Source organism: Megascapheus bottae, chromosome 26, assembly GCF_031878675.1.
Source record: "Megascapheus bottae isolate mThoBot1 chromosome 26, mThoBot2.hap1, whole genome shotgun sequence".
Taxonomy (NCBI): Eukaryota; Metazoa; Chordata; class Mammalia; order Rodentia; family Geomyidae; genus Megascapheus; species Megascapheus bottae.
This window is the reverse complement of record NC_143534.1, coordinates 19,979,435-20,004,723: the sequence shown is the minus strand read 5'-3', so window position 1 is coordinate 20,004,723 and position 25,289 is coordinate 19,979,435. Positions and strand designations below refer to the sequence as shown.

The 25,289-nt window shown below is 41.1% G+C and overlaps 1 protein-coding gene and 1 long non-coding RNA gene across 2 annotated transcripts in view; both read right to left on the bottom strand.

Annotated features, from left to right (window-relative positions):
* Positions 1-433: 433 nt before the first annotated feature.
* The window catches only part of LOC150046046 (uncharacterized), a 39,432-nt gene continuing 14,576 nt past the window's right edge, over positions 434-25,289 (bottom strand). The window contains exon 4 of the long non-coding RNA XR_016532672.1: positions 434-499. This is a non-coding gene — a long non-coding RNA (uncharacterized LOC150046046). The remainder of the gene's footprint in view (positions 500-25,289) is intronic.
* LOC150046047 (centriolar and ciliogenesis-associated protein HYLS1-like) lies at positions 20,843-22,202 on the bottom strand. The gene has a single exon (XM_090318690.1). It carries the CDS (start codon positions 22,088-22,090, stop codon positions 21,131-21,133), a length of 960 nt encoding a protein of 319 aa, XP_090174816.1. The 5' UTR covers positions 22,091-22,202; the 3' UTR covers positions 20,843-21,130.

Genomic DNA, 25,289 nt, shown 5'->3' with positions numbered 1-25,289 from the left:
AGTGAAGAATAAACATAAAAACTTTTGAACTTAATTTTGAGAAGAGAAACTCTGATTGTACTTGAGCTCCTCATTTATTGATGAAAACTTTCTATTTCTAGAATCGTACATTTTATGATCCTTATTAAGATTCTCAAAAGAATTCTCTGGTATTACCCACAACAATAAATGTTTGTGTGTCACTATAGTATCACATTATGGAAAGCAGACTAGGTTATTACAGTGTCATCCAGAACCTCCAAGATATAATAAAACATTGTTTGAACATGTATATTGATGCCACAGTGAAGTTCCTGCCTCCAGAGCATCCCAAAACAAAAGAAAATGCTCTTACGTGAAATCTCCCTTTTTCTTTTTCCATATTTTTCTTTATTTTGATTATTTTATGCTCTAACAGTATCTTTCAGTTTTTACTCATCCATGGTAAAGAATTAGATGGTCATAATTCATATAGTGATAATTCATTTTGTCTTCAGCAAAGTCATGCCAGATTTCCAAACTGAAAGTGAGAAGAATGAAGAATGAAGAATTAGAGACCTATATGGAAAAAACTACATCTCTTCTTTCACCTATTCCTTTCCTAATATCATAGTGTAATTTTTAGAAGGAAAAATCCTATGATTGTGTCTTGAATGAATTTTTAGTGACAGTAGAAATTTCTAGAGACATTCCAGAGGGTAATTTGCTAATGTATCTAGTTTAAATGTGTGGCTCTTTGACCTGAGAAAAATTACAGGAATGTATTTAGAAGGATAGTCATCAATCAGAACATTATTAATTAAAGTAAAATATCTAGAAATAACTGAGAGAGGGTATTACACACACACACACACACACACACACAATATTTTAAAGTAATAACATTATCTTAGGTTCCCATTTTTCAAGAGGAAAAAACTACTACAAAAGATAATCAGCAAACTTTCACTTTTGTTGAGTTGTGTGTGCACACTGAAAAGCCATCAGAGGCATGACTCAAGCGTTAACATGTAGTAGTAGCAAAAATGGTTTAGATAAATAAATTTCAGCCCACAAAAATTTATATTCAACCTGTTAACAGTGGATATCACTAAAATTCAAGTAAGTACGTTAGAAGTTTTTGAAAAATGCATTTTTCCATACTGTTTGAATAATTTGTCATGAATATATGATTTCTCATTTGGGAGAATGAAGCACTAACCTAGGATATCAGAACTCAGCCAAGGTAAGTCTCCTACCTCAATGAAGCACCCCAGAATAGACAGGAGCAGGAGCACTGTGCACACGACATGCTGACTCAGAGCTCTCAGTCAGCCATTTGGGCTCCAGAACGCAACTAGATGCAGAGAGAGGCATTCATTCCAACACTAAGTGCTCTGCGTCATGGACATGTCCTGAAAGAGAAGCATGAATGTGCTTGGGTCTACATCAGAGAACATGAGAAGGACCTTGGTTCTTGGAATGGCGGTGTCTGCCTGGATGGAATACGATCACATGATAAGATCAAGGTTAAGGTAGTTTCAGAACACTACCAGAAAAGTTGACTTCCACTTACTATCAGAAAAGCTCTTAAAGCCATTGAACAAGTTGACCAGTTGCCCATTCATTCTAGTTTTGTTTTGTTTACTTGTTTGTTTGGTTTGTTTTGGTTTTGTGCTAGTCCTGGGCTTAAACTCAGAGCTTGGGTGCTATTCCTGAGCTTTTGTACTCTACCACTTGAGCCACAACCCCACTTCCAATTTTTTTTTGGTGGTTAATTGTAGATACAAGCCTCACAGGATTTCCTGCCTGAGCTGGCTTCTAATGGCAATCCTCAGATCTCATTCTCCTAAGTGAGCCACCAGAGCTTGGCCATTTCTTAATTATCACCATGGACACTAATACACAAAGATATCCAATGCAAACTTCTACCAGCATTCATAGAAACAGAGCTTCCTGATGGAAGTGTTGTAGGCATTCTAAGATAGTATTTTCAAAATACAATCAAACTTGATTGAAAACAATAAATCTTCCATGGATGTTTATAATGAAGGAGATACATTACTGTCTGACCTAATTTCAAAATCCTAAACGTAATTCTTACGATGTGGAGTGAGTTATAATAAATAAATGAGTCTGGCTATTTGTCCTTAAATTCAGTCACATGGTTTGGGGTTTGTTTTAACAACCGTAGCATGACACAATTCCGTCAGATTTCCCATCCAGCAGGAAAGAGGCACTGCGTAGACCTCGAAATAGCCCAGGACACAACAGTAATTTGCTGACTACATCAGCAGTGGACATAGCATTTGTTCCCAGAGATTTGGTTTCTTCACCCAAATAAATCATCACTAATGTCCATTCCTATGTACTTTCTAGATAAATGCTTTTGGATTGGTCTTAACTGATGTGTAAGAAAGTAAGAAGCCAGGCACGGTGGCTCATGCCTATAATCATAGCTACTCAGGAAGCTGAGATCTGAGAATTGTGGTTCAAAGCCAGCCGGGCACTAAAGAACATCAGACTCTTATCTCCAATTAACCACTAGAAAAATGGGAAGTGGGGCTGTGGCTCAAGGCGTAGGGTGGTAGCCTTGGGCTGAAGAGCTCAAGGACAGCACCCAGGCCCTGAGTTCAAGCTCCATGACAGACAAAAAAAAAAAGTAGGAAGAATTCCTAGTGATGAAATAAGCAGTGGTGATTCTGCCAGCTTGAAGAGAAGCTAGAGATTTTAATTATACTGGAGGAGACTATGGGCAGGAGATGGCAGAGGTCAATGTCCTCAGCACTATTATATGTTATATGTGTGTAATGCATAATATAGAGCTAACATCTGGGCAGAGCATAATGTCATCTCTCTGTAATCTCAGCCTTTCCAGGGGCAAAAATAAGAGGATCACAGTTTGAGAAAAGCCTAGGCAAAAAAGCTAATGAGCCCTAAAACCAAGCTGAGTATACACATGGGAGATCCCAGCTACTCAGGAGATGGAGATAGAAGAATCAGGGTCTGTTTGTTTGGCTCCAGGCAAAAATGAAAACAAAGCAGAGAGAAAAACCCTATCTGAACAATAACTAAAGTAAGAAAGAATAAGGGCTCAAGTGGAAGAGCTCCTACCTAGGAAATGTGAAAACTCAAGTCTAGAACTCAGAACTGGAAAAAAAAAGAAGCCACAACAACAAAACAATAATAACAACAGAAAGCTAATAATGTCTGCCATCTTCCCCTCATATGTTGGGGCATGTTATGAGTACAATCACAATGAATCCAGTAGCAACCCTTAATTATGAGGATTATTATGGCCATAAACTGAAGCTCTAGGCATCACCCAGCTATAAGCAATGGAGCTAGAACCACAAATCGAACTCAGAGCCTGAGCTCTTGAGCATTAAGGAAAGCAAAGTACTAGATCACTCTCCCCAGGAGGGAGCTGAGTCACAGCAGCATCAGTAAAATTTACTCAAGTCAATTTGCTAATAAGCAGCAGATTGGAGCTTGAAAGCCAATTGTCTGACACCTTTTGCTCCAAGTCTGCATGCAGTTTCCCCACATTCCTGCAGAGAAGGGAGACTCTCAGCTGACTTCCCAGTATGCCTAATTTATCTCCAATTTAGAATCTTAGTTACTAGGTCCCATCTTAAAACCCATAATACTATGAAGAAAACAAACAAACCAACACAAATGAAAAGAAACTTCAGGTCTAGGTCACCAGTATAACCAAGAAAGTTTTTAGAGCTAGTTTTAGAAATCTTAGGCTTCATGCTGTAACTTCTCTGGTATTTCCTTTTTAATTTTGTTTTGCTTTTTCCAAAGCACCTTTATGTTGCTGACTTCACCAGCGTGAATGCCAGCAAAGAGGGAAGCAAATTACTGGGCCAGATGTCAGCAAAAGGTCTAGGCCTCAATATAACCCGAAGGAAGGAATTTATTTTTTTTAGCTTAACTACATTTACTGAAAGGACGGTCCTGCTTTCCACTCTCACTCTATGGATGAGACCTCTTCCTCCCAGCCTGGACATATAGCATCAGTACCACACTGACGTTGGTTAAGCTCACAACATGAGTTCATCCATGAGTTTGCATCCCAAAGACTCTCCAGTTCTCTCTCGAGCTGTCTGATGGTCTCATGTTTTAGTTAGGTCTATCAGATTTTGAGCCCATCACCAGCAACTGGTTGCTGGAAGTTTCCTCTTTTCGCTCATGCCCTCTTTAGATTCCCCCTGGAAAGCAGCAGTGGGAAGACAACAGGAAGCTCCATTTTCAGGCTGCCACCATCGATTATGCCTGATTCCTGCTTCTCTAGGGATTTGATGGGATAACCAAAGTTGTTTCCATTCTCAGAACCTACTCCACTTTGTCAGCAGGGCTCATACATGGTTTGTGCTCAGTGCTACAAAGACTCACAAGAAAACAGTGCTCTCTTCCAACATTTGTAGAGAGCCCAATATTCCTTTGTCTAATCTGGCAGAGAGCAATTCACTCACACCTAAGTAAATGTCGCTGACTTTTTGAGGCAGCTAAGACAGTCCCATGCAACGATTTAGAGCTGCTGATCTTAAATAGAGGCATGAAGTGAAGGTTCTGGCTTGAGCAATGGTCAGCCATGAGCATGTCTGTTGATTCATCCTTGTGAGATTTTTACCTTCCAAGAAAGTGCTTGGCAAAGATCTTGTTTCAAGAGCCCAGAGAAAGCTTGCAGATGAAGTTGAAGACAGAGCTCTCTGCATCTACTTAGCACAATCAAACTGACTTAAAAACGTATGTCTGCAGAAAATACTAGATGCCAAGAACATTTGTAGTATCTGCTTGTTGACAAATGTAGTAGAAATTATTGTAACAGCCATGATCATAATGGATTTATTCTGTGCCTCTCCACTTGCCAGTACTATACAAAGTGATTTACATGCCTCCTCTCCTCCTCTCTTCATTGTAGTTGTCTTCTTCTTTTCCTCCTCCTCTTCGTCCTCCTCCTCCTCCTCCTCTTCTTCCTCCTCCACCTCCTCCTCCTCCTCCTTTTCTTCCTCTTTCTCTCAAGGCAGATGGAGAATTTATTTGAAGGCTCAAGGAACATAAAGAAAGGGACTCTAAGTGGAGAATTCCAAAGAGGAATTCAGTGGAGTCCTCTTGCCTGGTGTTTTTTAAAGTCTGGGAATCCTGCTGAATCTCTTCCCATTGGCTTTGTGCTGATAGTTTGATGGCTCATTCACCTGTACCCTGGCTCTATCAATTGATCAGAAACCGTGGTAATTATGTGAAAAGGAAGCATTTGTGCAGAAACCTAAGGTGCTATTGGAATAAGAAGTGCCATGATAGGTCATATATTATTTGCTACATGTTATGTCGGTCACTTTTTTTTTATCCCTACCTACCTACCCTTTCTTTCCCTCCTTCCTCTCTCTTGGACGGGAACCCTGACTGCAGTTAGTGAACAGGAGCAATGATTGAGCCAGGCTACTTCCTACTGAGAGAGAGGGCAGAGTGGGGATACAATTGGATTACAAGGCTCCTTCCAGAAGGGTCATTTAGGTGGACAGGACATTATCTGCGCATTGTCTCAGTGGACCATAGTATGACACCAGAGGCCAGTTTATATGAGGCTCCTTTTTGTGACCATTAAAAGTTGATAGACTCCAGTCTAGAAGATACAAATTTAATAAGCGGGTTGAAATGTAGGTGCCCAATATTAGCAGAATATTGAATCCCAGAGAGGGATCCCAAGAAAGGCAGCAGCCAATACAACCTGGACCAGGTGTCACATTAGTTTGAACTTGCTACTTTCTCATTCGTGTGCTCAAGGAGCCCAAGGGATATATGTCTTGGGATATCTGTTTTGCAAGTACAAAAAAGTCAAAGGCACAGTGGGCTAGAGTAATCTTGTTGATCTTGTTCTAGGAGTAGGGGCCAAATTCCAGCTCCATTACTTTGTTTCTCTCATAATATTACCACTCAATCACAGCATTCTAATCAGTGGCTGAACCAGAAAGGACACACTGCTCTGACCACTGACCCATCTGTTAGAGCTACAATATACACAGAGCAACATCAAAATGGGCCATTTACTAGTCACTCACTGGTGGCTCGCACCTGTAATCCTAGCTACTCAGGAGACTGACATCTGAGGACTGAGGTTCAAAGCTAGACTGGACAGAAAAGTCTATGAGACTCTTCAATTAACCAGCACAAAAAGAAATGGAGCTGTGGCCCAAGTAATAGAGTGTTAGCCTTGATTAAAGAAACTCAAGGGCAGTGACCATGAGTTCAAGATCCCAGGACTGGCACAAAAAGGAAAAAAAAAAGATGAAACATTTTCAAACGAGCAGGTGCCCTGGCTATAATCCAGCTTGTAGTCTGTCCCTCTGAGATTGTTTGTGACGATCTCCAGCTTCTGTCTAAGCACTCCAGGAATTCAGAGCTGTGTTTCTGAGGGGCTTTAGGCCTGTTTTAAACAAACAGATTCAGTCTGCTGGTGATCTAAACCCACAGAGAATCCCTTATGTTCCTTTCAATCCCTCTGGGCATTTTCCTCATGACATAAATGACCTCATTTGGAGGGACTGGCTGAGGAATCCTCTTTACATTTTTGTTTTCTTTCTTTCAAATCCTATCTCTACTACTTTCCCATGTCTAAAATATCAAGAAACACCTTTAGAGAATTGAAAAGCAAAAACATTTTCTTGAGATAAAAAAAAATCTCTGAAGGAACCTAAAAATAAAAAGCATTCATGACCTGTGTACACCTAGGTGACAGACAGATTTGCTTGACTTTTATCTGAGAAACCCTAGCTATGTGAGTTTGGGAAAGAAGTGGTTGTAATCACAGAAGGTTCATTTGTTCAGTTACAACTCCTGGCCAATTCAGGGGAATCAGCTACTGGAATTGTGCTGAAGATGGGTATACAACACACTGAAATCCAACAGTGTAGTACCAAAAATCACCCAGAAGAATGTAAATCGTATAACTAGTAGAGTATTGTATTTAAAATAATTGTACTTCACGTAAGAATCATATAGATGAAGTAACCATTATTCTAAGAACTTAGGATAAATAAAAATTTGGGATTTAAAAAAAATTTGGTATAGATTGGTTTGGTTGTGCAAGTACTGGGACCATGAACTCAGAACCTAGGCACTGTCCCTTAGCTTTTTGCTCAAGACTAGTGTTCTATCACTTGAGCCACAGCTCCACTTCTATCTTCTTTTAGGGAGTTAATTGGCAATAAGAGTCTCATAGACTTTCTTGTTCCAAATGGCTTTGAATTGCATTCCTTAGATCTTACCCTCCTGAATATCTGGGATTATAGATGTGAGCTACCAGCCCCACCAAATTTTAAAATGTTTTTAATATGTACTCTAAAGACATAATGTTTTATTACAAATTTTAGTATGTATCTATGACATATAAACCCTCAGCTTAATTTTAATTGTGTTCTAAAATCTATGTGCCAGTGATTGTATATAGAGATTCCCCTCTTGAATACTTGTTTGTTAAACATGACATTTGAAATATTATGTAAAAATCAATCAATTCTTCAATAAATTTTTTTAAAAATTGGAATATTTTTTCTACTTGAGTGACCCAATAAGCTCCACTCTCAAACTCCTAGAATTAATAAACTACTTTAGCAAAGTGGCAGGATACAAAATTAGCCTTCAGAAGTCAGTAGCCTTCTTGCACACCAACAATGCACAAACAGAAGGCCAAATCAAGAAAATGGTCCCATTCGCACTAGCCCCCAAAAGAATAAAATACTTAGGAATAAACTTAACCACAGATGTAAAGGAATTATTCAATGAAAACTATAAAAGCGTAACAAAAGAAATTAAAGAGGACACTAGGAAATGCTCATGATTAGGGAGAACCAACATAGTGAAAATGGCTATACTGTCAAAATTGATATATAAATTCAATGCAATCCCCATCAAAATCCCAAAGACATTCTTTACTGAAATAGAAGATACAGTCCAAAGGTTCATATGGAACAAGAAAAGACCCAGAATAGCCAAAACAATTCTAGGCAAAAAGAGCAATGCTGGTAGTATTACAATACCAGACATCAAACTCTACTATAGAGCCATAATAACAAAAACAGCATGGTATTGGCACAAAAATAAACTTGAATATCAATGGAACAGAATAGAAGATCCAGAAATAGAACCTCATACCTATAGTCAACTTGTATTTGACAAAGGAGCCAAAGATATACAGTGGAACAAAGACAGTCTATCAATTATTGGTGCTGGCAAAACTGGGCAGCCACATGCAGAAAACTAAAAATTGACCTTAGCCTTTCGCCATGCACAAGCATTAACTCAAAGTGAATCCAAGACCTCAATGTCAGACCGGAAACCGTGAAACTGCTACATGAGTAGGAGAGACACTGGAACCCATAGGCACAGGCAAAAGATTCCTGAACGGAATCCCAAGGTCACAACAGATAGGAGAGAGACTTGATAAATGGAAGTACCTAAAAATAAAAAGTTTCTGCATAGATAAATGCATAGCCACAAAAGTAGAGAGACAACCAACCAACTGGGAAAAGATATTCACCAACAATACATCTGACAAATGCTTAATATCCAGTATCTACAGGGAACTCAAGAAACTAATCCCCCCCCAAACCCAACAAACCATTCACTAAATGGGCAAGGGAACTAAAGAGAGACTTACCAGAAGAAGAGATTAAAATGACAGAAAAGCATGTAAGAAAATGTTCATCATCCATGGTCATAAAGGAAATGCAAATAAAAACAACAAAAAGATACCACCTTACCCCAACAAGAATGGCCAAGATTTGAACTCAGACAATGACAGATGCTGGCAGGGTTGAGAAAAAGGAACGCTGCTGCACTGCTGGTGGGATTGTAAACTAGTTCAGTCACTCTGGAAAGCAGTGTGGAGGTTTCTTAAAGAACTGAAAACAGACCTTCCCTACGATCCTGCCATACCACTTCTGGGCATCTACCCTGAACATCATAACCCAAGATATGATAAGGAAACCTGCTCAGCTATGTTCATCTCTGCACTATTCACAATATTTTTTTCTATGTATGTGGTACCGAGGAATCGAGCCTGGATCTTTGTGCATGCTAGGCAAGCACTCTACCATTAGGCCAAACTCCCGGCCCCTAAAATACAATTTTTTTAAGATGAAATTCATTTATGTTTTGCATGTGCCTTACTCATGCAGCACAATGTCAATTCTACATCATATTTTAAATAATTTTATTAATTAAGAAAGTTTTATGGTATGAAAATGTCCCATTTGTGTTATCATACCTACATTCCCAAAAGGTTCAGATTATTGCTTCTTATATTAGGCTATTTAATGTTGATTCCATGGAGAGATGATGCTTTCTTGCACTGGGTTTCATAACTTAATACTATTCTTAATAGTATTCTTAATACTATTTTTGAGACAAAATCATATGATTTGTGCATCATCTCAGTGGCCCACAGTAAAACCACGTGTGTAGCCCAGGCTGTCCAGAAGCTCCGAGTCCACCTTCCTCAGCCTCTCTACTGCTGGGACTTTATGCATACATCTGACCAAGTGCTTTAAATAAGAACCATAGTCTGAATTTAGATTGTCCTTGTGTGTTTAGTATATGCATTCCTGATTTGAGAGGAGACTAACTGGGACCCTATGAGATGCCTCAAGCTGGGCTTAGTGTGAAAAAGTAAATTTAAAGAAGAAATCTGGGAATAAGGATGGAGAGATTCAGAGTATTGTGGGCATATTTCATCTTTTTAATTTTTTTTTTAAATTCACCACTAAGTGCCTTACTTGTTTGTTGCCCTCTAGGCAGAAGGAATTAAAACTTTAAAAAAAAAAGAATAAAGACAAGTTCTGCAGAGGAGAAATAGATCAAAGGAAAATGAACTTGGTCAGTGGCATGCAAGATAAATATTGTTTCATGGCTCCAGCCAATCTCCTGGCTGCCTGGATGAGACACGTTGATAAGGCACTTTCATGTCTCTTCTTTCCATTCTCTGCCTCCCCAACCCTGCTGACCTCTTCCTTCTACTTCCCTGAGAACCCCCTTGTGATATTTAATAGCCAGACAGCAGAGACAGTCCTCTAAGGAAGACAGAAAGAACAGATTTTCAGGCATGATTTTCACACGAGTCTCTTGCCTTTGTTCGTGCAGTGCCATGTTAACTGCAGGCAAGGCTGGTAATTCGTGGATTAGTCCCAGGGATAGCCATATCTGTTCTGTATTGGATCTGTAAAGCCATGAGCTATGTAGTCTGTGTGCCCTGGTCTTGTCAGTTCCACAGAGGTTATTAGAATAAATGCACTTTTGAAAGAATCTTGGAAAAAGTCAACTAGTAGGGGAACAGCACTAAGAGCAGATCCTCCTGTACAAATAATAAAGCGTTGCTCTTTTGAACAGTAATGCTGCAGGGTGTGGTGGGGCATGCCTGTAATCTCAGCATTCAGGAAGTTGGGCAGGATAGAGAGTTCTAGGCCAGCCTAGAGAGATTCTGTCCCAAACAAATACAAAAGAAAACAGTGGTACTGTTCAGTACTTTTCAGACATTGGATCTGCCTAGAAGTTTTGTTAAATATTCCCTAGCATTCTTTGGGTTTTACTGCTGAGAACAATATGTAGCTAAGAGGCAGACTCAGAATTAAAAGCTCGGTCTGTGAGATCCACGGCGCTCAGGATCAGAATCGATGGTGACAAAAGTCTCACAGCTAGATATCTTGTGTAGTTTTCAAACCCAAAGACACTGCAAACTCAAACAAGGAAGTTTTCCAGCCATGCAGGCTTTAGAACCCTGGCTACCATCGGCCTTTGTCAATGGGATCTTATCTGAAGGGAATTATTCACACAATCCAGGCTGCCTTTGTTTCCACATAACTCCAGGACTCTCTCCATCATAATGTTCACTTTACAGCCTGGACAGCAGTACAAGGACCTAGAGTAATAGAAGTCAAATGGCCCCAAATTTACTCATCCTTCCATGTCACTCCTGATTACCAGAAGGCCATAAGTGTCCTGTGGTGTTGATGTAAATGTTATTCCAGACATCTCGTTTCATCTGAGAGAATCTACTTAACCATTCTTCAGTGCAATTTCTCTTGGGACTTGCTTCTGGATTCTCTCTTTAAGTACAATAGTGAAAGGCAGAAATTCACTGGAGCCAGGAGCCAGTTGTTCACATCTGTAATACTACCTAATCAAGGGACTGAGATCTGAAGATCATGGTTCGAAGCCAGCTCATGTAGGAAAGTCTGTGAGACTTTCAACCAGCAACAAGTCGGAAATAGAGTAGCAGTTCAAGTGGTAGAATTGCAGCCTTGAGCAAATAAGTTCAGGAATAATGCCTGAGTTACAGCCCAATACGAATGCATGTGTGTATGCATATGAGTGTGAACATGCGCACACACACACAAACACAGAAACCAAATGACTAGCTTATGACCCTATGATAGCAAGAGATTCTGTAAGGTTTTTGAAATTCATCTATAAGACCATAGATTTGTAATTTAAAATAAAATTTGTAAATATGCATTTAGTTATGGTGTTCTTGGACCTTGAGTGATTATTTTCTTTTTTTTTTTTTTTTTTTGCCAGTCCTGGGCTTGAGCTCAGGGCCTGAGCACTGTCCTTGGACTTTCTCAAGGCTAGAGCTCTACCACTTGAGCCTCAGCACCACTTCTGGCTTTTTTCTATGTATGTGGTACCGAGGAATCGAACCCGGGTCTTCATGCATGCTAGGCAAGCACTTCAACCGCTAGGCCAAACTCCCGGCCCCAAGTGATTATTTTCATAGACTGCTTCATCTCTTTAAGTCGCTTGTAGTGATCTTTTAAAACCTCGTTTTTTAAATATATATATATTTATATCATTGTATTTGTACAAAAAGTGACCAAGGAAGATATTAGGGTTTTACTTTTAAAATGGTAAGATAATTGTGTATTGGTGGCTCACTTCTGTAATCCAAACTACTCAAGAGATTGAGATCTAAGGATCACAGTTCAAAGACAGCCCAGGCAGGAAAATCTGTGAGACTCTAACTCCACTTAAACACCACCAAACTTTAAAAAAAAATATCTGGAATGGAGCTGTAACTCAAGAAGTGGAGTATGTTAGCCTTGAGTGACAAAGCTAAAGGACAACACTCAGTCCCTGAGTTCAAGCCCCAGTACTGGTTTACACACACACACACACACACACACACACACACACACACACACACACACAATGTGATAGTTACACTTTTCCCTATGTTAGCTTATGGACAGACTCATGATTTAAAATATATTTTGAGGGATAGCATCCGTTTGAAATAAACATGAGTGCTGTAAAGAAAACTATGCCTTGGGTTTGACAAAAAAGACTTTAACCTATTTTATTTCTTTGTACTCACCTCTATCATGAAAGCACAATGCCAAGTTCCCCGTGCTGCACTCCTGACTGCCCACTAAAGAAGACAAGGTAAAAATAAATTAAACTAGCCTACCCCAAAATGCTAAAATTCAACTTTGTGGCTTGGCACAAAATGTAGGGCTTATGCTTAAAAAGTTATTTCTAAAAGAAAAGTAATTCAGGGGAGAGAGAAACCACTAAAAACAGTCATTTTTTCTGCCAACTCTAGCTCCTGACCATCTACACGCCTGGCAATCAAAAGTTCCATCAACGGCGAGAGCCAAGTAGCAGACTGGACTGCTCCTGCGCCTGCGCATGCGGGCTGCCAGGGAAGTGTTCTGGGAATGGAGGGTTTGAATGATTTGAAAAGCCATCTTCAGTATATCTAGGAATGAAACTAATGATGTAAAGAGAGAATATGAAGAAAAGCCTTGAATAGCAAAGAAAAAATGGAGAAAGAAAAAGAACACAGAACACTAAAACAAGAAAACACACACATACAAAAAAAAACAGCAAATAATCCAATAGAAAAGTGTGTGATGGCATTCTATTTTTACCCATAAGCCTTTAATGAAATGCTCCAATCATTATGCTTAGACTAGGGAGTGGTGATCAATACTTGATGCATTCTCAACACTGACCTATTGTCATTTCTTTCATTAGATTCCTTGGGAATGAAACGTGCTGCGTGCTCTAAACAAATGGACATGACCTTACAGTATTGGCTAAAGGACTAAACATGAATCCTTACTCTAAAAAACAGACCCCTTCTCAATTAAAGAAGATGCAGTGAGCCCAGAGGGCACATTTGGAAATGGCTAGAGGTACTTTGGGTTGTTAAGACTGGGATCGAGTGACAGAAGGTACAGATACTCCAAAATCTGCAATGCTCAGGACAGCCTCTACTCTCTCACCCAGCAAATCTAACCAGACCAAGATGCCAATAAAATTGAGGATGAGAAACTTTAGTTTGGATGAATGAAGGATGTAGCACCATATTACTAGTGGAGTTTTAGGGTTGCTGTTGATTTTCTTTTATTGGCACCAGAAGCTAACTTTAACTTGCTGCCAGAAGCCCTTGGAGCTAATGGTTTCCTGATAAATCTATCTGGGTGTCTTGACACCCACAGATACACAGTCCCTCCCTCCAAAGATGGTTGGCTCCCTCCAGGGACAAAAAGATACTCATCATATAAATGCATCCCTGAGACTTTGTAAGCAAAATACAGTCTAATCATGAAGGCCAATATATGGTCGTAGTTCTCAGAAGCCATTTTAAAAATCATTTCTCTAGAGAAGGAGGATAGAAAGAGGTGAAATTGGGAACTTGTCAGGGTATTGCTCTGAAAGATAGACCACATGAATCTGTCCAGTGAGGGTGAGGTAGGGTATCTATGCCCACAGTCCTGATTGGAAAGTGGAGATGGTTTCTTATCATCCTCAACTGCTCCTCATAGAAAGGCTATACAGACCCATGACCTAGGGGAGGCAAGGATTAGACATGTGTTCTAGGTTCCTCTGCTCACAGGGTTCCCTTTGATGTAAGTGGAGACCCTGGATTCCAAGTCAATTTCTCCAAGGAGGCCATCAGAAGATTCCTGCTACAAAATGGAATTTGTCTCTAAGTGTCCATTCTATGGTGACTACTGTGAGAATATCACAGAAACTCAAATACTGAATCCCCTGTGCTAATGAGTCTAGTGAATAATTCTCAATGAGGGAAGACATATAGTACCTGTGAGTTTCTATACGGAACCATGAATGGTGTTTCATTTGCAGAAATCGCTTCAAAGTGGTGATTTTTTTTAATGACGATACGAAAACAGCCAGGTACAATAACCACACCTGCAATCTCAGCATTGAGGTGGCAGATGCAGGAGGATCTGAAGTTCAAGACCAGCCTGAACTATGTAGTGAGAACATATCTAATGATAAGTGAATGAACTGAGAAACAAAAAAAAATGCAAACGAGTTTCTTTCAACTTCCTCCAGTTTAGACTCAGGACAAAGGCTCCAGAAAGCAAGAGTGATAGAAGTTGTGCATAGATCAGTGCTAATTATCTTTAGGAGTTTGGCTGCTAACTCCAGCATGCACGCCACATTCCATCCCATTCTCATGTCCTGGGGACATTTCAATTTGAGGTTTCAATTAGAATCAAGATAAGGCGAGAGCATTGGAACAGAGGGGAGGGGAGGCTGGTAAATTTGTGCCAATTGGACAGCCGTTTAATAGTAGTTTTGGAAAGAAGAGAAGGAGTGGAAGAGGTTGGGAGACTCCGGAAAGGAATCACGCCAAAATAAAGAGCCCAAGTACTTGAAGTTGGGGGAACGGTGCTCAGAAATAAGGAAATGGAGTAAATATGGCACCCTGCACAGCCAGGCATAGCATCAATGCTAAGGTCATCAGGGAAGACTTTGCCACTGGATAAGACATGAACCCCCTCATAATAAATGGGGTACTGGGTCATGATGTCTCTCAGGGTAGCCAACTATCCTACCAGACATGTTAATAAACACATTTTATGAATCAAACATGGAGGAGGGGCCAAGTAAATGCATGCCAGGGCATCCTGGGTATTTCTCAGTAGTAGAAGAACTCTGCTTGAATGGTAGATATGTAAGATGGTGGCCCTGTCTCACTTCTATGGTGGCCCGGGGCTCCCCTCCCTGTTTGGAAGATTGCTTAGTGTTTCTAACCTTCTTGCCTCTGTTTGTGGATGGTAACAAGATGTCCCTATGTACTTTTTTGAGGTTTTGACCCATCAAAAGGATAGCCTGGCCTGGAGCTTGGCTGACTGAGCTGGGCTGCAAAAGCTGGCTGCAAGTCTGGGCCTGCCTCTGCCAATGTGCCTGAGACCAGTGGAAGAATCTATAGCAGACGCCGTCTGGAGGAATCCAGGCTCAGGGCGCAGTTTATTGATCTGGCAGCTGATTACAATGCAACAGAGATGCAGCTCAAGTGGTGCTTTGGTTTTTCCATCCTGAGAGTGAGTTTGCCATTTCAGGGGTAGGTTGAGGGGGTGGGGAGAGAGAAGCAGAGGGAAATCCACTCTCATCTGCTGAACATAAGAGACAGATGACTCCTTTTCCTGGGTGCAGTCAAAGGTCACGGCAAGGTCCCAGTCAGCTGCTCCTGGCTCTCATCAGTTCTTGGCAAGAGTCTCTGGAAGTGGTAATCACACCTTGGCTCTGGCTCATGCCAATGCCTCCTTGTAGTTCATGCCAAAGCACAAGAATTCCCAGCCCCCTTGCAAATCAGCCCTTTCCCAGGCTTTGCCCCCTCCCCTGTCTGTCTGAGCCAAGGAATGGCCACTGCAAATGTCAGAAAAGGAGAGAGGGTGGGGGAAGGCACCTGGCTGCCCTGGATGCTACCATCTCCACAGTGGGGAGAGGGGATGGAATGGGATCACCTGGAGTTATCATCTGAGGCAGACATTACCACTGCCAAACCTTGGCTTGAACTGGACATACAGCACATAATTTGGACTTACTACTTAAGTAGATAGGCTGAACGCTTGAGGAAAAATTACAGCCAGCAGGTTAAATACTCAGGCAGGCAGATTATTTACAACCTGTTCCAAACGCAAGAGCTTTTATGTCAGTCGTTTAGTGGACAAAAGTCCATATTAAAAGGCTAATGTAATTGCTCATGTTGGCAGAGAAATATCACCAGCTTGAATTTCAGCAAGGAAGAGAGCTGCCATCTGATTGGATAGGGAAGAGCCCTCTATTGGAACAAACGATGTGCTGTCTGGGCCCAACACTGGAGAAGTTAAAAAGCAAATAAATCTCTGCAATTAGCTTCTTCAAAGCAAGCTTCATTTTTCTAGGCTTCCTCTTTCACCATTTCTGACACCGTTGTTAGAAATGCATGAGAATGTTCTTTTATACAGGATCCTAGTACACCATCTGCAATTACAAAAAAAAAAGAAAGAAAGAAAAGAAAAGAAGGAAAGAAAGAAAAAAAGAAAGAAGGAAAGAAAGAAAGAAAGAAAACCCAAAACAAAAGATTAATAAACAAAAATAACAAAAAAAAAGCCTCATGTGCTATGGAAATCTTGAGTGCAAAAGGAAATCAAAAAGGAAGATGAGAAATTGGAAGGTAAAGAAAAAAAGGAGATGAAAGAGGAAGAGAAGAAGTGTAAGAAAACAAAAAAAATTATGCCTTTCTCCTTTAAAAGTCTCTTTAAAACTTGTCCATGGTTAAAAATATAAACAAAAAGATGTTTTATCTCGGAAAATTTCAAATCCACGCAGTTAGACTGGCTGCATCGAAGGGAACTTCCTGAGATATTTTTACGGGGATGAGAATCTACATAAAACCAGTTCCCTTCATCCTCCATTCAAGCCCCCCTCCCTCAACTCTGGCAGCACTGTTTCTTGTCAAAGGTAGTTGTAGTTACAGCTCATTAATCATCCATCACCCAGACAGACTCTGACAAGAATCCTGATAGTATCAGAGGCTGTGGGGCAAACCACAGAGCAAGATGGCTCAGGGGCAAGTTGTCTCCTGCCTAGGAAGGGTAGTCACCAGCTCAAGGGTGTACTAGTTTCTCAGCTCCTCAGCACAGACGGAGGCTCAGAGCCATTGGTCTCGCTCTAAGACAATGAGCTCTTTAATACCTGGAGAATGAAAGTCTCAACAGTGAACAGTTCCGGGCCATCTAAAAGCCCAGCATAATTAAAAAACAAAACAAAACAAAACAAAACAAAAACAGAAGACGTTTTATACAGGCACTTATTATAATGAACATACTCTGGATATGCAGATGGGCTTCCTAACCTCATTTATACCATCATAATGTGGCTCTATTTCTAGATGCCAGGCAGAACCATATTGAATTTCAATGGTGTGTGTGTGTGTGTTAAATAGAAACATCAGAAATTTCAGCAAACAAGCTAGGCATTAGTGTCTCATGGCTGTAATCTTAGCTACTCAGGAAGCTGAGATCTGAAGATGGCAGCTCAAAGACATTTTATGCAGAAAAATCAGCACTCATCCCCAGTGAATGAGCAAATACCAGAATGGGAGCTGTGGCTCAAGTTGGTAGGGCACCAGCTTTGAGTGGAAAACACTAAGGCTCTGAGTGTAATCCACAGTACTAGCACAAAAACAAGAAAACAGAAAAGGAAAGAAATTTCAGTTAAACAAACATATGCTATTGCAATAAAGAGAATAAGATTAAAATCATGATGTAAGATCCAACAATAGCTGTTAAGGAGAAGAGTCTAAGTATATTCATAGATATAGATAATTAGTAGAGAAGTAAATTTTATTGCATTTCTCGGGTGAAAATGTGGAGGTCATAAAGATGAAATACCCACCCAGTCACTTTGGGAAAGTCTGTGATACTCCATTTAGAATGCATTCATTCTCCACCCTGTCAAAACACTCACTGCCTTCGTGTGTGTGTGTGTGTGTGTGTGTGTATGTGTGTGTGTGTGTGTGTGTTGTGGATTTTTCAGTTTTCAATGAAGGATTCAGAATTCATAACAAATGCAGCTCAACCCTTTTCATTTGACCCCACTCTCTATTAGCCAAGGAAATTTCCCCAATGGGAAACCCTATGTCTGTTTACAGAGTTGCCCCCACTGTACCATCGACCTAGCCTTGTAACAGGCCTTAAAGTTGATTCTTAGTCCCAATACCATAAATCACACCCACTGAAGCTTGCCAGCAAAAAGCATATCCACAGACGATTGAAGGCAATACATGAAGATACCCAAAACCACTTAGTGAAATTGTGCCTGTGACCCACTGGGGGCAGATCACACCAGACACAAAGACATCAATTCAACTGCTACCATTCTAAGACTACCCACTATCAGGTGTCCATCCTGGGCCGTAGAGACTCAAAGAAGATAACAATTTCAGTAAAAAGATTTCCAACGAAGTACCATACAGAACACTCAGGATGATAAGTGACCCTTGTGTGGTATCTTAGCCAAGGATTTCAGGTAAGGAACTTTCACCAGTATTATTTTCAGCTTTTTGTGCCTATCACCAGCCTCTGATCAAGTTGCACAAATATCCTTAAAGCTCTGAAGGAAATTCTTCCTCTCTGAACTTAAATATGAGGAAAAACAAAGAAGGAGAGGAAGAGAAAGAGGAGAAAATAGGAGAAGAAAAAGAGAAAAAGAAAAGGAAGGAAGGAAGGGAGAGAGAGAGGAAGGAAAAAAGAAGGAAGGATGGATGGAAGAAAAAAAGAAAGGAAAGGAGGGAGGAGGGAGGAAAGGAGGGAGAAAGACAGAGGAAGAGAAGGAGGAAGAGTCAGAGAAAGAAATTAAACAGCAGAGTTCAGATATGCCACAGGGCTGACTCCATAAATAAAAGCTTTTATTTAAGAGATAAGATGACTCCTACAATCTATAATGGTCCTTTCTCTGTGAGATGAATACTAAATCATTTGTAGAAAATAAAGCTCACAGAGAAGCCAAGATTTTTCTTGTCAAAACAAGGAGATTATTTTCTTGCAATTAACTTAAGTCTCTTTGACCCTGCATGCCATTGGGGTAAAAGAGGTCTTTAAAAAAAAAAAGAGAGAGAGAGAGAGGGAGGAAGGGATTGAATACTAAGTAATGGCTGAGGAGAAAGAGCAAGATATTTAAATATTTCTGGAAAACTCTAATCCTACCAGATGCTTTTCAAAAAAAAAAAAAAAAGAACACCAAAATGCATTTTCCATGGCTTCCAACAAGAACAGAAGAATACCTAGTGTTCTTATTTCAGTTTAGAACCTAAAGATGGGGGCTATGCCTGGTTGTGACTCCTAAACCCACTTTCCCTGGGTCTTGGCATGCATTGGCATAAGGAGGGTATCTCTGGGAATGCGTTGCCAGCCTTGCTTCAATGTGCTGGCAAGAAGGGCTCTGGCTTGCCTGGTAAAAGCAGCTCCGAAGCAAATTATTAGCACATCTAACCACAATATTTTCAAATCCAGAAACAACATTGAGTCATACTGGTCATACTGTAAAGTTTTATTGCACTTCTTTCAAAACAGAGTCAAAACAAGCCGGGGATCCTGTGAATTATCTCTTTACATGTGTCAAGCCCAGGAATTTGGCACATGGATCAAAATGATGGAATGGATCTGGGAAGCCACCAGGAGCTTGTCGTGAGAGGGAAATCGCCTCAGGGGACCCTGAGAAGGCATGGCACTTCATCAGGCAAGTCCTCCATTGTTCAAACCACATACCTGGCACTGTGTCTGAGCTCTGAAAAACTGCAACTATAAATACCCTTCATCCTGGACTAAAAATAGAGATTCATCTAAAGCAAAAGAATCCTGGGGGAACTAGGGCCTGACCGCGGCTGACATCAGTGTGTGACTTTCGGTGTCTTGTGCAGTCCTGCCTGTGTCTCTATGCCTCTGTGCAGTCAAGATCTTTGATGGCATTTGCAGAAGAAGGAATGAAGGAATTCATTAGTTCTTACTGATCGACTGTCAATTTTACCACATACTTTAATGACTCTCTAGGTCAACCTTCCCTGAAACCATCCACGATTTCACCTTAGGTATCAACTTGGTAAAAATGCTCCATAGCCATGAGTCCAGGAAAGGCTCCAGAGCCTGTGGTCCCCTTGACCTTCACAGCCATGATATGTCAGTGGGCTCCTCACAGTTCCCACACCACTCCAAAGCAACTTTCCTAAACTTACCATCCTTCAGACACACACCCAGACCGATGAGGGACAGTATGTAGACGATAAAAAAAATTTAAACTCATTCTGTAGCATATTTTGGATCACAACAAAATCAACGTGTTAAAGAAATGAAACAAATACATCACTTGCTTCAGACTGGGATAGAATACTTAGAAGGCCCCCAAAGTTCAACATTATTATGTAATAAAGGTAATAAGTCTAATAGAGGACCAGATAGATTTTTACTAACTTGTATATGTATGGTAGACATGTATTGGGCATAGAGAACTAAATTATGCATGGTCAACGACTTGGAAAATCCCAAGCTTAAGGCTGGATAGTAGCTCAGTTGCAGAGTGCTGGTCTAGCCTATAAAGGGCCTTGAGCCTAGCACCGTGTAATGAACAACCCCTTTCCCACACATACGAAGTTAGAGATTAACTTTATGACTTATAACAGAAGAAACTGCAGATAGACTAAAATAGAAATGCTCAACATAAAACCATAAAAGAAGAAAATGTAGCTAATGACCTATATAGTTGTTTTATGAGAAGTTGGGCCTTCTGGAACATGACAGAAATAGAAGCCATAGAAGAAAAGATCAACGGGTGTGAAATAAGCATCTGTTCCCATCTGTATCTACAGCACACAGTGAAATGGAAGGAGGAGGTGTCTACGCAGTGCATAAGGCGCACACAAACAATAAGCCCACAGAAAATCTCAGGAATCAAAAAAAAACCCAACATTCTTCAATTGACAGGCATTTTCTTTTAACTTGCAAAACTCTTTAATGGATGAGCTTACTGCCCACCAACCGTAAAAACACGTTGAAACCCAGTTCTCATTGGCCCATGACATAAAGGTTATCAACAGAAATTGTACTTATGAACTAGACAAAATACAAATGCCAGGGAAGCTTTTCTTTCTCTGGCATGATTCTCTTGCAATTGTTGCATGTGAGGATGGAAATTCACAAATGGTGTCGCGTATCTATGTGATAATACAGCTAAGAAAGGCCAATGGTGGATGAAGCCTATATATGTATACATATATATATATATATATATATATTTCTGTGGTTTTGTTTCAATTGAAGAGATATTAAGAACCAGGCTATTCCAGTCAATCCTGTGGACAGAGACAGGTAAAGACTTAAGAAGGAGAAAGAGGGAAGGGAAGTTTCCTGGGCATAACACCTTTTGCAAGATCACAACGCACACCCCAACGAAGTGCAGATCTTTTCTTCTCAGTTGGTACTAAGTAATTGTTTGGAACGTATGCATGTTGAGGCTTGGATTGCGATTTTGCTCGGGAAAGCATCTGTTCTCGGACACCCCAGCGAAGCTCCTTCCTATGGTCTTTCCCAGGTAACCGCATTGAGTCCCAGTCCCTTTTGTACTCAGAATATCGAGCTACACGGTCTATCTTGCCCCGGTTTCGGCTTAACTGGTCCAGCTTTGGGAGAATAAAAGACTTAGGTCTGCTGGCAGCAATCAGGTCTTGTTCATAAGCTGGAGGGCTCATTCCCACTCTTTGTAAATAGCACATGAGCTGTTCCTGGGAAATTCCTTCATACTCATCTGGTAGATTAAGTTTTTGTGAAGTACTATCTTCAGATTCCCTGTCTTCCTGAAACTGCAGATTCATCAACTTTTGTCTTAAGTCCCAGCGATCCAGATCACTGTCTATGCACCTGCCTGGCACAGAATCACTTTGTGATTCACTGACAATGGACTCATCTGTCCCTTGGACCTCCCCTCCTGGTTTTCTAAGTAGCACCTTTCTCTTCATGGCTGCCTTTCGGAGCTTTGGGGTGGCCTCTGAGACTGTGTCTGAAGTGACCTGACTTTCTGTGTGTTGGTCCTGCGGTTGGCCAGGAAAAGCAGGTCTCTTAACTGAGGTTACCCCAGCTTTACTGGAAGGACCATACTGGGCAGACTGAGCTTCTCTCTTAATATCTCCCTCACCCTGTCCTGCACAGATAGGGGTAAAAGCTGTCGCAGCTGCTAACATTCGTTCTTCTGGGCCCACATGGGCCCATTTCTGTCCATCAGTCCCTGTGAGTTGCTCCATTGCTTCCTTTACACTGTAGATCTGCCTTTTTTCTGCCATCAAAACTTAAAGTACAGTTTGTCTCCAACCAGGTTCTACTTCCAATGTAAAGTATAATCTTCAGTTAGGCCCACTTCTATTGTGCCACCTCTTATTTCATAGTACCTTGATTGGCATTAATATTGAGGGGTTTTTTTTGGTTGTTGTTCTGGATAAATAAACCCTGGTCCCCGCACTCCGCTTGCCACTCGAGTCCCACAGCCTGCACGGTCCGCCGAGCGCCAAGGGCTTCCGTTAGGGTCCTTTGGCTGCGCAGGCGCCAAATGGATAGAGATTTAAATTAACATTAATAGTCAGATTAAGAAAAACATAGATTCACACACTGCTGAGAAGAATGTAGAATAGGTGCAAAATTTCTATTATTTCTAATATTTACACTACTATATTTTTCTAAGATATATGTATATTGGCATATATATATATATATATTCTAAAACCTTACATTGTTTGGCTTCCTTGCTCAGCTGATGCACTACCACTTGAATCACGCCCCTACCCCTGCTTTGTTTGCTGGTTTTTTTCAGAAATGGAGTCTTGTGGACTTTTCTGCCTTCTTCTACCCTTCTCCCTCAGATCCCTCTCCAGTACCTTAATCTGAGTACCAATAAACAAGAGCTTCCATACGAGAGCTGTCCTCAATTTTTGCTTGTGGCTAGTTTTGCCAAATATGAAGATTTCCTACCAGGAAATCTTACCTAGGATACAATGTTTTTAAACCTGTTTATTTGGCAAACTTAGCAAAAAAAAATTAGCAAGGGAAGAGAGCAAAGGCAATGTCATCAGAAGCCGTGGTAGGTCCAGGACAACTCACCACACACTGTCCGCTGACCCCATTTCTGCCACTGACCCTTTCAAGATATGGTGGCTCCAGAAGGGAGCTGGAAGCCCCAGAGGGCTGCCCTAATTTCCTCTTTCTGGATGCCATGTGCAGGCATTGCTGGAAAACTTGCCACCATGCACTGTCCTTCCTCTCCAACCAGCCCAGCCTAGCCCAGTCCACCTGCCTCTGGGCCTCCCATCTGATGCTTCTCAGACATTCAACTTATTCACTCCTTGTTGAGCTGCTCAAGGTGTCTGCTGTATGGAACTCCCATTCTTGTGACACCCTCATTTTTAACCCACACCCCCAGTTGCCACAACCTTTTCTTTTCCGCCTCTGTGTTTCCAGGCAGGAAGAATCCCCACCATCACAAAACAGAAAGACATAAACATTTCAGAAATGAAGAAAAAGATGAAGATGGAAGAAGAACATGAGAAGAAGACAAAGAATAGCATCTGAGATGGCTCCAGGCTATCTTCAAGAAGCTGGAGATGGAAGTGCATGGAAGAGTTTCTAAGAATGGTCCCGAGACACCCACACATGCACCCTTCTCAGCTTTGGGGCCTCTCCTCTTTGTAAGATCTAACCTTACTGCAGCAGTTATCCAAGACTTAGCCAAGATACTGAATAGTAACTGACTGTCCTGAGCAAAAGCCACAGAAATGGAAGGGACAAAGGAAAAAAAAACATAGCAACAGGAGAGACAGACAGACCAACCATGACCCCTGGATCTTTATCTCCTTATCATTCAGACACTGAAGAAACCCCATGTGCTCCCATCTCAGCCTTGCTGCCTCTGGAGTTCTGTCTCTGGTGTCTATCCATCTCCTAGCACCCTGCCTTTGTGACATTGGTCTTCAGTCTCCCCTGTGGACTGGATTCTGTTCTCAGTTCTGGGCTTTTCTGCAGAATGACCTTCACTGAAGGGCTCCCTAATAACAGGCTCAGGAAGAGGGGTTCCTCGCAGGAGCAGAGGCCTACTTAGGGTGTCTAGCAGCCAGGAGCTCCCAGAGCAGTTCCCAGAGAGGGACAGTAAGTTGTGTTGTGGTTCAAAGGTGACTAAGACATCCTGAAGTTGATAGACCACAGTGTACTGGGTCAGGGTCAGGATGGGGGATACCAGCCCCTACCAGAGAGATGGATGTCAAGACACAGGCCAGACAACTTGTGTGGTGGAGAGTTAGCTCTTCTAGCTCCTTCCTTGGGTCAGCTTCTCACTAACCAACGTGAGTTGCAGAATCAAGAAATGACACCAAGAAGATTCTGTTTTTATTTATTTATGTTCAATCTTTAAATAGTTGTACAACAAAGTTGCTTGAACTCAAGGGTCTGGGTGCTGTCCCCGAGCTATGGTGCTCAAAGCTAGAGCTTTATCACTTGAGCCACAACTCTACTTCCAACCTTTTTGGTGTTTAATTGAGATAAGAGTTTTATGGAGTTTCCTGCCTAGGCTGGCTTTGAACTGTGTTCCTTAAATCTCAGGTGTGAGTCAAGAGCACTCAGTTCTTATATGATTCTTAAGAAAATACCCAAGATTAAGTGAAGTCAGCCAGACCCAAAGAAACATAGGCTTGATGGTTTCCCTCATTTGTAACAATTAGGATATGTTTAGGCTTCTCCTAACAGAGGATCACAATAGCTCAAAAGCTACATACGTATGTCCACGTAGGATGAGGCTAGCGAAATGAACTCCAGGATATGGAAATAAGGAGTTTATCTTTGTGATTGTTGTCCTTAATGTGATATTTCTCTTTTCTTCTTTTCCCCTTAAGGTTTATCTCATGTTGTTACTGTATCTGACGTTGGTACTTGCTCTATTGTATATATGTTGGTTTGCTGTATTTGAAAATTGGCAAGTAAGGGAAAAACAAGATAAGTGCGAGAGGATGGGGGAAGGAAAGTGGGAGACACACATGGGAAGGGGTAACAATGTTAAAGAAGCAATGTACCCACTACCTAATCAATGTAACTGTAACCCCTCTGTACATCACCCCAAAAATAAAATAGTTCTTGTCCTTGCTTCTATTGATATATGCACAAGCAGCTTAATTAGAACAAAGCCATCACTTCTAGATACAAGATGCACACGTGGTTGCCTGGTTTTCCAACTGCAGTGAGTTTTCTTGTTCCTCTCTTAGCCCACAAAGTTATACAAGGTAGTTTGATGGAAGGAAACATGTTATCTCCAGAGCAGTGAAGGAGATGAAGCTGTTTGCCTTGCTCTATTTAACACAACCAGCAGTGCACAGTAAATACAATCCACTGGTGAAAGGCAAGGACTTGCAGCCTCTCAAGTAATCCATTTCCAAAGGCCCGATCAAGGATTAGAAATGGTTGAATTAATCCAAGTGTAATATGTAGCCTGACTCCCTTCTGTGT

Excerpts from the sequence above, each read along its gene's own strand:
- LOC150046047 (XM_090318690.1), bottom strand. The coding sequence starts at position 22,090 with ATGGCAGAAAAAAGGCAGATCTACAGTGTAAAGGAAGCAATGGAGCAA.